Here is a 15,000-nt window from a genome sequence, read left to right on the forward strand (position 1 = left end):
TCCTTCTCCTCCACTTCTCGCCATCCCTCCCTTCGCCAGCTGACTCATGACTTGCCGATGAGAGAGAGAGAGAGAGAGAGAGAGAGAGAGAGAGAGAGAGAGAGAGAGAGAGAGAGAGAGAGAGAGAGAGAATGTTTGCAGGTTTTGTAATGACTGAATGATAATGATGTCATATATCATTTAATATCTATCCAGTCATTTACTGCATCAATCACTTCCATATTACAGCTTTTAAGTAAGCCATTGATGCCTGACCTTTCTGGCTATATCATATAGCCAAGTGGTCTGCTTGTCACATTGCATACACACCCATGCTATGACTACTTTGGATTGTCAAGGGCCGCTTGAGAATACCGTAGTCTCATATTGTTTGTGGCTGTCCCTCCACCCTCAGAGACCAACATTTTTTCCCCATCTTTTTCTTTTGATCTCGATCATTTCCTGTTTTTGCCTCCCTGCATCTTTCTGAGTATTTTGTCATAGTGGTCATTCACATACACACACAAATGTATGCACACACACACGCACGCGCACACGCACATGCACATGCACACACACACACACATACACACTGTGCGGTTCCCATAAGTGCCTTAGTTATGTTTTGTGTGTTTGTGTGCGTGTGTGTAGTATGTAAGAAAGGCTGTTTAAGACAGACTCTCTGAAGGTCATTCACTTTTTCGCTTTACACCATATCGTTTTTTCTTCCATACTCACAAGCTGTCACTATGCTTCTGTTTGTAGCACAAAGCCCATGGTTGTTGGGTTCTTTTTTTTTTTCGTTTTGTTTTTGTTTTTTTATTACTTTGGTTTGCCATACTAGTGTTTTGGTTCTTCTTGGCTGAGTTGTAGTCTCTCTGTGGTGGTTTGGCTTGTTTTGTTTCATGGATGCCAGGATGATATTGATGGGGTTTTGCTGTTGTTCTTGTTGTCGTCTGATGAGGTTTTGTTGTTGTTGCTGCTGCTTTTCCTTGTTTTTTTTTTGTCTATAGTTTTATTTTGTCTACAATTTATATTTATTCTGTTTCGTCTGTAGTTTAACTGTAGTTTAGTTTTGTCTGTAGTTTTTCTTTCTGTTGTGTCTGGGAGCGCTGCCTCTACCCTGTCTGTCGTAAAACCCCTGTTGTTTCTTGTCCGTGCCCCACGAAGCTCCACTCTAGGTTGGCGGGCCTCCGAGACGATCGCCGGGGCCATAGGACCTACGACTCGCGAGTAACTATTGCCACCCCACCCCATCGAATTCCCCCACCCACCGAACCCCACCCTGTATCTTTTCAACCAACCTTACCCCTACCCCTCTCTCCTCTCGCCCTTCCCCACCGACCCCCCAAAGGAGTCGCTTCCCATCCGCAAACACGGCTTTGCGAATTTCTTCCGACATCTGTTCTTCTGTTTCTTTTTTCTGTCCTTTTGTATTTTTTTATTTTTTTGTTTTTTTAACTTGTTGAAATTGTCATTTATATGAAACATATTTCTTCATTGTAGTATAATGCGCTCTTGTTGCTCTTCCCACACTCTTTTTTTTCTTTTTTTGTCAATTCTTTTTTCGTTGTTTTCTTTTTTTCTTCTTGTGCTGGAGTGTCGAGTGTCCAGTGTCGAGTGTCGCGTGTCGATCGATGTTTGCGTTTCTTGGCTCTGTGATGGTGGCTCTCTCTTTCTCTTTTTTTTTTCTTTGTCGTGAAGTCGTACGTGTGTGACTGTATGGGCCGCTCATGCAGTGTGTTGTCTCAGGTGCCTGTTGAACGTGTGTGAGCTCTCAAGTCGGACCATGCCGGCTCTCGCCATTAGTCTCACCTGCCTCTTCTACTGCCTCCTTTCTCTTCTTCTTCTTTTCCTTTCTCTTTCTCTGTGTGTATCTCTCCCTTTGTTTCTCTTGCTTTCCCTTTCTCTCACTCTATTTCTATTCAACAAAATTCTATCTCTCACTGGCTCTTTTTCCTGACTTCTCTGTCCATTTGCTTTCCTTTTCCCCTCACACTTTCATTCCCTCTTTCTGTTGCTTGTCCTCTTCCTCTCTTTTCCATTCTCTTTATCTGTTCAGTGCATCACCATGGACTTTGATTTTGTCTGTATATATTTGCTACTCTTGTCCATCTGTTTTCTGTTTTCTTCTTTTTGTAATGCTTTTGGAGTTTGTGAAGGGTTTGGTTTTGGTTTTGTTGACTTATTACTGGTTTGGTTTTGTTGACTTTTCATTTCTTAACTGCTGAGCACCCCTGAGCAGTGTCATGTTCAGCACCAAAGACAGGGGCACTCAGTCGGTATGCCAGGTGAACTTCCTAGGGTAGTTGGAATAATTATCAGGGGCTCGTGGCTGGGGAAAACACATGGGCAGTTAATTACAAGTGGAGTTAATTTTCCCTTCATATTCCAAACTCCGGAGATGAATAACTTAAAAACAACAACAAAAACAAAAGAATGATGGAAAATTCTACCTCACGCCACCGGTTTTGGTTTTAACCTGACCAGAGAGAAAGTGAAACCTTTAACTGCTTGCATATCCCGGGAATTTAGTTGCAAGCAACTGGAGTTCTCTGTGGAGATTAGTTTTAATATCCTGGTCTAGGTACAATAACACATTTATGTCATTCCACATTCCAATAAACTGATTAAGTTCTTTAGTTGAGGAACGTCATGTGTCCAATTGCTTACATCCAAACATGACCTGAATGACAGATAATCACCGAAACGATGTTCACCTGGCCCTACCAGTGTCCCTGGCCTGAGTCACGCTTGCTCCGCAGGCCAAAGCTCTTTCAGTATTGGTCCTCCATGCTCTTTTCTTTTCTATTCTCTTGTTGAGTTTGTCTTGTTGATGTGATCTATCTCTACAAGCAGTAGATCAATACTTGCTGTAGTGGTGGTAGTCTGTTTCAGTAGAAGTAGTGTGGATGGTAGAAGTTGTAGTGCTAGTCAAAGAGTCATTATTGAAATCATGATCATCATCGTCATATCTTGCAGTGGTGGTGGTGGGGGGGGGGGGGGGGTCCTGTGCTTTCCCCATGCGTTTTTCTTATAAGTCAGTACAGCATAGCTCGGGAGAATTATTAGTAAATGTAAATGCAAACTTTGTGTGCAGTGTAGCTTTAGCTATGCACAGTGAAGTGATTGCACAATGTACAGCAAAGGTGTGAGGTCTTCAGTGTTATGGTATGGCGATGATGATGATGATGATGATGATGATGATGATGATGATGATGATGATGATGATGATGATTTTGAGGTGTGATGCTCTGAAATGGAGTCCTCGCTGACACCTTCTCTTTTGTGTCCGTGTGTGTGTGGATGAGAGTGCAAGCGAGAGAGACAAGAGCGGTGTGCTCCGTGTTTTGACAGAGGAGTCCTGCTCTCACGGCAGAGGATATGGCCACAACTGTTTGGTCTAACTCTGTCTCCGTCTCTTCTTCTCTTCTCCTTCAACTCTCCTCTTTCCCCCTGCCCTCCCCCTCTTCTCTACCATATCTCTCCCTTCCTTTCTACACCCCCTTCTCTGTTTTCTCTCCTCTCTTTATCTCTCTCTGTGGCTTTCTCTCTCGCGCTCTCTCCCTCTCTCTCTCTCTCTCTCTCTCTCTCTCGCTCTCTCACTCTCGCTCTCTGTAGGTGCAGTCTCGCTGTAGCAGCAAAGAGAACATCTTGCGATCCAGTAAGTGACTCTCAAATGCCAGACATCATTCATTATTTGTCAGACACATCTTGGTTTTATCTCTCTCTCTCTCTCTCTCTCTCTCTCTCTCTCTCTCTCTCTCTCTCTCTCTCTCTCTCTCTCTCTCTCTCTCTCTCTCTCTCTCTCTCTCTCTCTGTCTCTCTGCTTTATCTCTATTGAAATACTGTTTGTCTGAACGCTTGACAGTCCATGTTGTGATTTGCATTTGGACATCATTTGCGGCAACATTTTTAAAGTACCCTACCAGACCAAAGAAAATACTCTGTTCTAAATACTATAAAACATAGTACAAGATGAGACAAGGGGTTGGCTAAACAACTTTAAGGGTGACTTTAAGGGTATGATAATATAATGTGCTACCGTATCTGTTACACCGTGTCCTAACTGCCAACTACTGTCCAACTTTTACGCCACTGTATATCTCTGTTTATCTTTACGGATATATCTACCATGGGCAGTCATGGGTAAGCAGTTAGGGCGTCAGACTTGTAGCCCAAAGGTTGCCGGTTAGACTCCCGACCCACCATAAATGCAATTTTGTTGTGTGCAGTGTGCACCTGTGTGCTGTGGAGTGCTGTGTCACAATGACAATGGGAGTTGGAGTTTCCCAGGTCGGCTTTTGGCTTTCACTTCAGATGTGTACCTGAGATGTGATCAGGTGACAAGCCCAACAATAGGACAGTTCAGTCTGGACACACGAGAGCATAATGAACCTCAACTGCAAAGTCTTCTATAGTGAATAATGTGTCTTGATTTGAAGTCCGAGTCAAGTTACTGAGCTTATCAATACTTCATCAGCTATTTTTGCCCTCTTGAAGTTGTGAAACGCTGTTATGTTAAGTTTTCCGACATTTTTGTAGCCTAAACAAACACTTGAATCGTTTGTCAAATGACAAAAAGTTCTTTATTATTGTATTGTTTTCTTTTGTTGTAATACAGTATGCATGTCTTGAAAACATTAGTGATTTGAACAAACTCGCAAAGTTCTTGCCCTTCTGTTTCCTCTAGCCCAGATATTCCAGAACTTTCTCAGAGAAAGATGACACAGACTGACAAAAGGGGCAACTGATGATTTATTACCCAGCATGCCGAGGGACTGCCTGGTCAGCAGAAATTTACATTTGCTCCAGGCTTCAACCTACATTGTCAGGATGGCAAGATTGTTGGTTGTTATTTATTTTATTTGTTATTTATTTATTATAAAATGATTATGTGGTTCCCCAACCACCCCCTCTGGTGATTTCTGCAACGAAACTTTGAAAACTGCAGGAGAGAACGAGAGACAGTGACACAGTCAGAGAGACAGAAACATAGATAGGTAAAGAGACTCTGGAGACATGGGTACTAACATGCAGAACATTTCATAGGCGACACAGGTTCGATTCCGGCCTGGGTAATTTGCAGATCCTTCCCCGTCTCTCTCCCCACTCATTTCCTGTCTCTCCTCCGCGGTCCTGTCAAAAATCAAGGTATAAAAAAGCCCTTAAAAAAGACGCACTGTTTAGGTGGCCAGAGTAGGTATTGCAACTATGCTGCTCATTGGAACTGTGCTGTCAAGTGTACTGTAAACACCCCCCATGCTCCATTATGCTTGTGGCCTTGTCATGACCTGCTAAAAGATATGTAAACCTGCTAATAGATGATTTACAGTATATCACGAAAGTGAATACACCCCTCACAGTTTTGCAGATGTTTGAGTATATCTTTTCATAGGAAAGCATTACAGAAATGTAACTTTAACACAATGATTAGTGACCTTTTAACAACATATTTAACCACTTAAATGTCTTGTTCACTCAGAAAAAAACGAAATACAGCCATCAATGTTTGAACATTAATGTTTATCTTGGTCTCAAGAGAGATGAACAGACCAAGGATATGGATCACTGGAACCATGTTGTGTGATCTGAAGAGACCAAGATAAACAAATTTGCTTTAGATGGTGTCAAGCATGTGTGGTGGTAAACAAGTGAGTTGTACAAAAAAGGTGTATCCTCTCATAAGCCAAGCATGGTAGTGGGACTGACATGGTTTGGGGATGCATGAATGCTGTCAACATTGGCAATCTGAAATACACCTAAAAGAAACATGCATGTCAACATGCACTGTGACTACTGAAGCAGATCATGATATTCTCCATAGGATTGCATTCAAATCTCACATCAATCTATTTAAGCCAGATGCAGACTCAAAATTTAAAAGTTCAATGCAAAGAAAGGTTGAAACGCACACTGATGACCTCCCTTGTCATCCCTTTTCATTTCGTTTCATTTCGAGCCAACATAGCCCCTTCTCTACCGGATTTTAATCTGGGGTGTACTCACTTTTGTGAGTACATGTTCAAACATTAATGGCTGTATTTTGTTTTTTTCTGAGTGAACAAGAAATTTAAGCGGTTAAATATGTTGTTAAAAGGTCACTAATCATTGTGTCAAAGTTACATTTCTGTAATGCTTTCCTATGAAAAGATATACTCAAAAATCTGCAAAACTGTGAGGGGTGTATTCACTTTCGTGATATACTGTACCTATACCATAAGGTTAACTTAGCCTTGTTTACTTAACCAGCTTCTTAGTATACCCCCCAGACGTCTGAGCCCAAAGAAACATATTTGACAGAGCGAACCTGAAGACACACAGGGTGAAATACGTTGTTCGCTGTATGCCGTATACCCCCTGAGACATCTGAGCCCAAAAAACAACCTTGACCCTTTAAGCTTTCTTTTACTCCGTCTCAGAAACTATACCGTCGAAATATGTCAGGTAGAAGTTGAAAAAATCTTTACATGTCTGAAGTAAAAGAAAAACTTAAAGGGGTATGCCACTATTTTGGGGCTCAATACAGTTAAAATCGTTGACTGGGGTTTATAAAGGTGGTAAAGTATCTTATTTTTCATGTTAAGCGTTGTCTTGCTTTAAGACAAGTTAAAAAAGGGAATATGTCGCTAAGCTAGTGAAAGTCAATGTATCCGTGTAGCATTGTAGCATGCTACACGGATACATTGACTTTCACTAGCTTAGCGACATATTCCCTCTTTTAACCCCAAAATAGTGGCATACCCCTTTAAGTGCTACTACAACAGTTAGACATACTGAACGTCATACATCTAACATCTTTGCCCCTTGTTTGTGTGTGCAGGCCACAGCGCGGTGGACATCACCAAGGTGGCGCGTCGTCACCGCATGTCCCCGTTCCCGCTGACCTCCATGGACAAGGCCTTCATCACTGTGTTGGAGATGACCCCCGTCCTGGGCACAGAGATCATCAACTACAGAGGTGAGCACATATGCTGGCACGCACGCACGCACGCACGCACGCACACACACACACACACACACACACACACACACACACACACACACACACACACACACACACACACACACACACACACTCTCACACTCTCACACACACACACACACACACACACACACACACACTCTGACACACACACATATACACACAACCACACAAACGCACACACGGCCACAGAGATCATAAATGACAGAGCTGAGCGCCGGGAACTCAAATGGAGGCATGCATGTCTGTACACACACACACACACACACACACACACATACACACACACACACACACACACACACACACACACACACACACACACACACACACACACACACACACACACACACACACACACACACACACACACACACACACACACACACACAGAGCTGCGGAAACCCTTCTCAACATCTAACCACCCAAAAGGTAAGTAAACAGCCCGTGCTTGTTACAAGCACACACATTCTTACACTGCCTTAAAGCTAGGCCAATTGTCAGCTCCAAGCAGGCAAGCCCACAGCCAGAAGCCAACTGTCTTTCGGCGCTAGTTACCCAGTTAGCCAGGGCAAGCTGTTTTTTGGCCAGTGTGAAAGGATGTGTGTCCTGATGTGGATGTCGTGGGATGTCACCAAGCTCATCATTTCATTTCATTCTTCTGTTTGTTTGTGTTCTGTTTGTTTGTTTGTCCTCTGCCACTGTTGTTCATGTTGTTCACCAATCATCCATTTTGTTTCTGTTCCCCACACATATTCACAAGTTGTCACTATTCATTTCTCTCTGTCTCTCTATCTCTCCTATCTATCTGTCTCTATCTCTATCTCTATCTCTATCTCTATCTCTATCTCTATCTCTCTCTCTCGTTCTCTGTCTATCTTTTCTTCTGTCTCTGTATGTCTGTCTCTGTCTCTGTATCTCTGTATCTCTGTATCTCTGTCTCTGTCTCTGTCTCTGTCTCTCTCTCTCTCTCTCTCTCTCTCTCTCTCTCTCTCTCTCTCTCTCTCTCTCTCTCCCTCTCTCTCACATGCACACAGATATGGAAATGGTCATGCACAAACATGACGGCAGTCATGCATGTAGAGTATGTCTCACAAATGTCCTTATTATCACAAAGTGAAAATGTCAAATTATAATACACACGTGTTGTGCACGGTTGGACTCTCTCTGTACTCTCTGGCGCGCGCGCACACGCACACGCACACGCACACGCACACGCACACACACACACACACACACACACACACACACACACCTCTGTGCCAGTGCTGTCCTGTCAGCTCTCCCCTTCATTACGCTGCAGTGCACCCCTGTCTCCCTATTGTGAGGTCATCAGTAGGCGCCTGGGGCTTCTTCTCTCACCTCCGTGTTGGGAGGTGGTTCACTCGTGCAGAAAGTCGCCAAGCCATATGCACACACACACACACACACACACACACACACACACACACACACACACACACACACACACACACACACACACACACACACACACACACACACACACACACACACACACACACACACACACACACACACAGTCTATTTCAGTGCAGTGCAAGTGGGTAGTTTAGCAAGGGGTACAATTTATTTTTTATTACATAAGGACCATAGATACTTCAGTGGCTACAGCATGCATTCATGAAGACCTCCAGTATTCAGTTATCTGACAATCGTTATACATAACTAGAGACCTTTGGACTGAGTAATTGGTGAATAGTAGGGCTGCACGATATCAGAAAATAATGTGATACTTCGATATTTAGAAATATAGGCAAGTGTTTTTCTTGTCACTAATTTGTCGGTCTGTGTGGGGGCTTGGCTTTGGTCATGGCAGGCTTCTTGCACATTTCTTGATTTTCAGCTAGTGAGTGGAAGTTTTGGCCAGTCAGGCTAATTTGATCATTTTAACAATATTAGTGTGAGGCTTATTCTGAAATCTGTTATTTTTAAATCTCTATGGTCAGAAGTTGCCGACGGTCATGGTTTTTTTCTTCAGAAATTACTATTCCCTTTATTTGGGAAAACGTCATGAACAGCTCAAGCTAAGTAGCTAGCAAATCTAGCTCTAGGTTAACACTCAATTCAGATACAGTATCATTCATAAACTGTAAACAAGATAATTTGTCCAGGCATATTCACAGCATCTTCAATTGTAGGTCATCTCCAGTTGTTGGTCATGAGTCACATGTCACTTCACTGTTCAACGTCCCATCTTTTCCACCCACATTCAAACCATTTTAGAGATGTTTTTTAATTGCAGTGTGTCCTATCTCCACTCGTCTACTCTCGTGTCTTATCAATACATCAAAAGGAGTTGAGTTGTCTGTTTTACTGGGGAATGAAGAAGCCCTAAAAATTCTTAGGGCATGACATTGAGGAGACGCGACCGGGTGGTCTTCCCTTGTCATACTGAAAACTTCGACCTGCATCGCTTTGTCACTTGCACTCACTCCCCTCACAATGTTGCACCATGGTGGCCATCGCTTTTGCTTGCTTCCTTTAGCTTTGGTTTCTTGAGTCTTCCTAGTGATGGGAAGAGTTGAGATTTTCTTCAACCTTGCCTGTCATTGTTTGTTTTGTCCATTGTTTGTTTTATGTTGTGCATCAGCTGTTCACATTGGCAAAGGTATGTACACAGGGACGCATATTTCCACTCTCACACGCTGTCATCTCTTAAAGCAGTTGTATACCTCCCTTGCGCATGCAGATTCCAGTGAAGCTCTGTGTGCTCGTGGTGCATAGTCTGTGTTTTGTGTTTGTGACCAGTGTTGTCCTGTTGTGTGTGTTTATCCTATATATTCCTTTAAAGTCCTATGTGTGAGGGCATAGATAATGAATGCCCTCCCATCCAACCTTCACCCCTCCAACCCTTGCCTTCCCCTCCTCTCCTGTGCCCCATGCCCTATCCCCTATCCCCTATCCCCTATCCCCTATCCCCTTACCCCTTACCCCTTACCCCCTGTCCCCTTCAACCCTCTTCCCCTCTCCCCTTCCTGGTGTTGCGAGCCATAGGGCCTGAAGTCTCAGACTCGGCCCCCGTCACTCTGCGTAAACCTCCACCGCCCTCCGCCTGGCCCCTGCCCGGACTGGCCTGCCCGCAAGGGACCAAGTCCAACAGGAGAGGCGCCGGCGCTGGCACCCTGTCCCCCTGGCACCAGACAGGTCAGTGCCCCGCCCGGCATTGGTTGGGTGGCACAGCGAGAGTGGAGAGTGGGAGGGGAGAAATGGGGGGAGGCTTGTTGGACAGCTGGGCAAAAGAGGGGCAGCTGGCTCTGTATTGCTTTTGTTAGTCCATGAGAGTGATTGGTGCAGTTGAGTCCTCCCTCCTCAAGAGGGCGCAAGAGTGAGCGAGAGCGAGAGAGCGAGAGGAAAAAGAGCGAGTGCTGCTGCTGATGCTGCCGTCGCTACTACGGCTGCCACCGCTGCTTCTGCTGTTTGCATGATGCAGCCACTCTCACTTCACTCGTGCGATTGGTCACAGATGATGATGTCAGGAGCCCGGTGCTACCGTCTGGGCCTTGGCCATATATCATCATCCTGCCCTCTCGCTCTATCCACTGGAAAACCAGGATGGCTGAACCCTACTCGAAATGTTTAAGAAGTAGTCCTATATCAGCTAAGAGTTCACATATTGATGCCAACGATTGGGCAGCAAAGGCCCAAGTTGAAGAATTGCCACAACGAGCAGAGTAAAATGGATTTTGAGCTGATTGTAGTTTTACTGGATTTTGAGGGACAGAAAGTTCCTGCTTTTTCACTGCATTTCATAAGCCTCATTCATGCATCATTTGTTTTTTTTTAGTTTGCAGTTTGCTTGAACTGGAGCATTTTTCTTCATGCGTCACTGCCATTTCTTCATGCCACCTTTGGTACCCTATTGGGTCATTTCACATGAAGTCAGACCCTTTGGGACCCGACCGACCCGGATTTTAATTCAACTTACGGTAGGGACACATATGAGGCGAAGCAACCAAGGCGAAGAGAGGCGAAATTAGTGACAGCTCATCCATCATCAGGTCGTCACGGCGAATCAAATGGAATGGAACAGTTATGTTGTTGATTTGATTGGGCCACGGCAGGCGAATTGGCTCCTCATTTGCATAACATTAAACTTTATTTAATAATTTCGCTTCGCTTCGCTCCTGTTCACTTGCTTTTGCCTCTCTCATAGGAATGAATGGCGAAGTTCACTTCGCTTGGCCAAATTCGTGTCTATGTGTACCTACCGTTAGTGTGCCTTTTTAGGGGCAAAGTAGAACCCCAGAACTGTATTTGCATTGATTTGGCACTATTATTAAAGGAGAAACGGCTTAAGATGGATTTAATTAAGAGAGCAGTACTATCTATTTATCCTTGATTATATCAGTCAATTTAAGTCTCAACGAGATGGTTTTGATTTAGTTTGAAAGTTATTTTCTGGCTTTACAAACTGGAGAACAATAATCATCCGAATATGAATTATGAGAGATTATAATATTAATTAGAGATGCACCGGATCCTGATTTTTAGGATCCTGCCGGATACCGGATCCACTGCTTAAGATCCTGCCGGATCCGGAACCGGATAACGGATCCTACGAAAGGGTTGAAACACATAGCCAACTCGCACACGTGGGCCCTTTTTATTACGTTGGCGCAAACTATTTTTAAGACTCATTGGCTTACTGCCACACTGCCTTCAACGGCCGCTTCCAAAGGGCTTTCATTCCATGCAGCGATTGGGGTTGTGAAAGACTGACTGAAAAGCCTAGGCTACATAAAAAGTAGAGATGCCCCAGATCCTGATTTTTAGGTAACTGCCGGATACCGGATCTACTGCTTAAGATCCTGCCGGATCCGGATAGTCTGAAAAACCCTATTATCCTGCCGGATCCGGAACCGGATCTTGGATCCTGTACATCTCTAATATTAATAATTGAATATCAAAAAATCTGTATTTTAAAATGGCCAGTGTCTTTTCTAAACCTAGCCTGCAATGTCATGAATAACTGAATGGTGTTTTATGATGTTTGGTTTTTGAATAATTTCAGAGATAGTAAAACAAAGAAGATACACACTCCATGCTTCTAAATTAACAATTCGGTGCAACCAGAGCAGGACTAAATCATAACTACAAAGGAAAAAGAATCTGGTACCACACGAATGTCTATTTTGTGTAATTTATTTTTTCAGTGCCGTGCAGTGCAAATGCAGTTCTGGGGTGCCACTAAAAACACACACCAAGTTGTATTAAAATCTGAGTCGTTCGGGCCCCAAAGTGTGTGATTTCATGTGAAACCCTATTACAGTAGGTACTCTCCATGAGGCCATGGTAGCACCACAAACGTTACACCTGTTGGTAATGGCAAAGGCAATTCAAATAACTCTGGAAAAAATGAATGGGCCCTGGAAAGCTTCTGTGAAAGTAGCAGAGCAGTTCTCAACTACAGAAAGTCCGGACAGTCTTATGTTTGGCATGATGTATATCCCACATACTGCACATCCACTCAGTTTCTTGACTGCATTCCAACACAAACAATTGTGAGGCACATAATACAGTCCCATACATTTCTGACATGGCCGCGTTCACAAATTTACATTGATGTTAACTTATGTGTCAGGGATGTTTTTTTTTTCATCTTAATAAAATGTGTGTAGCCTATATTAAAAAAGACTTGTTACATTGTGTTTGTTTCACATAATGAACTCCCAGGATTGATGACCCAAACTTGTGTTCTGCTGCCGTGTTATCTCACTTGGCTGGCAGACTAAATATGAGCAGAAGCACAGCTGTGGCCAGGGAAGCCGAAATAGGGGGACAAAGGGGTCAGTTGTCCCGGGCCCAGGGAGAGATGGGGCCCAGAATTGGGTTTGCACTACATTGTATGTATTGGATGGCGGATTCTTTCAGGTGACTTTGACCTGGGCCTGGCAAAGTCTGTCAGTGGCCCTGGCTGTGGCCAAGACAAAGGCAAGAGGAATTTGGAGTGGGGTGTTGAATTGTGAGTTGAGAGGGCCTGTGTGCGGAGAGTTCAGATTGTGACAGCAGTCTTAAGGGCCGTACACACACGTCGCTGCTAGTTACTCGCTCAGCGAATGAACTCAATAGAATGTCAATGTGTCCCAGCGAGACTCGCAGGCGAGTAGGCGAGTACTGTACAAGCGATGCGATGTGGGCGGATTCCGAGTTGACAATATTTTATCTTCGAGCGAGGCGAGTAAGCGAGTAACCAATTGGAATGCAGAGTTCGGTACTTCTCGGCTGTCCATTGGCAGTTAAAGCCGCGGGAACTTTCAGCAAACGTTCCATGAAAGAGTGGCGAGTAGGCGAGCAAGCGAAAAGCTAGCTTTGTGTGTGTACGCCGCTTTATAGTGACAACTACCTGAGAGAGGAAAGAATTGAAATGACAAGACGGGGGACAAGAAAATGATAAAATGTAGAAAAGGAACAGTAGAAGTGAAGAAATATTTCATGAAATAGGATATTGGGCAGACCTTAACAAATCTTTGAACAAGAACCTTCTGCTCTGAAAAATGGTGATGGCTTCTAGGTGATTTTGAAACTTTAGAGACTTTTATTATTTTAGAAAGATGGGCCGATGCTAAGTAAACCGAAAAGAGGATTGGCATTTGAGGTTTTTATCGCATCACAATGGAGCAATAGGACCACATTGGGTTTGGCATATGGAAAGAGTCAGTAGATGGTGCTGGAAGACACACACACACACACACACACACACACACACACACACACACACACACACACACACACACACACACACACACACACACACACACACACACACACATAGACACACACACATAGACACACACACACACACACACACACACACACACACACACACACACACACACACACACACACACACACACACACACACACACACACACACACACACACGATAAACACACACACGGCAGGCTTGAGCTTGGGAGGCCCTGGTTTAAGAGGCAAATAACGTGTTGGCTGATGGATGAATACTTTTAGTTTTTTTATATGTTTTTTTTTGTCTTCCGAGAGCACTTGAGGTTGTTGACAGGGATGCGCTGTACTTTCAGATTCCACTTGGTGGAATGCTGCTCTATCCGCACAGCTGTGACACTTCCATGCCTCCTGTCTGTCAGCAACACACACACACACCCACGTACACACACACACACACACACACTGCTGTCCCTCATGGAGTTAAACAGCCACCCATTCTATTAACAAGCACACACGGACGCACGCACGGACACGCACACACACACGTTTACACTTTACTGTAGCAATCGCATAGCCTAGCGCAGCCAGACCCGTACAGCAAAAAGCTGTACCAGGGTCTAGGAGGGCTGGGCGGCAGTGTGGGCGGGATAAACGGTTGCTTCAGCACTCAACGTCACGCAATTGGATGGCAAACAACCAATCCCCACACACTTCTGTGTAACGTCACAGCTGTCTTTCACAACGTACACGCCCCTTTGTAGGTGAAGCGGCAACTTCGAGCCGTCGTAGCAGTGAATGCTTGTGATGACCACAGCCACAAACAAGTTTCCTAATAAATCGTGTTTTCACTTATACAGTTAAAAAATGCATCGTTTTCAACCACATGGCCCTCCTTGATCAATCAGCGAAATGTCGAGCAATTTGGGGCTTGTTAAATGGTTATATTTATGATTGTTGTCAACATGGCATGTTCGGTGTTAGCTAGCTAGCTGTATACCCATAACTAATATATGGCTAGCCGCTAGCTCGGTAGACTAGGTGTCATTCCCATCTATTTAGTAAGCGACTTACAGACTTTCAAAGCTCCCAAAAGTCTCTTTTTTGATGACATGGATCTTATTAGAATTTGGGGCAGGCATATAATACAAGGCTGGATACCTAGCTCTGTTATTGACGACAGCAGGTTAGCTAGCCACTAGCGAGGGTCTCTTTGTAGGTGAAGCGGCAACTTCCAGCCGTCGTAGCAGTGAATTCGTGTGATGACCACAACAAGTTTCCTAATAAATCGTGTTTTCACTTATACAGTTCAAAAATGCCTCGTTTTCAAC

General features: G+C 44.1%; 1 protein-coding gene across 4 annotated transcripts in view; it reads left to right on the forward strand.

Annotated features, from left to right (window-relative positions):
- Positions 1 to 15,000, forward strand: part of gphna (gephyrin a) — a 148,998-nt gene that overhangs the window by 110,708 nt on the left and 23,290 nt on the right. For all 4 annotated transcript variants that reach the window (XM_063183765.1, XM_063183766.1, XM_063183767.1 and 1 more), the window contains 2 exons: positions 3,601 to 3,643; positions 6,803 to 6,940. In XM_063183765.1, the coding sequence (XP_063039835.1) occupies positions 3,601 to 3,643; positions 6,803 to 6,940 (181 nt within the window). The remainder of the gene's footprint in view (positions 1 to 3,600; positions 3,644 to 6,802; positions 6,941 to 15,000) is intronic.

This window comes from Engraulis encrasicolus, chromosome 19 (assembly GCF_034702125.1).
Source record: "Engraulis encrasicolus isolate BLACKSEA-1 chromosome 19, IST_EnEncr_1.0, whole genome shotgun sequence".
NCBI lineage: Eukaryota > Metazoa > Chordata > Actinopteri > Clupeiformes > Engraulidae > Engraulis > Engraulis encrasicolus.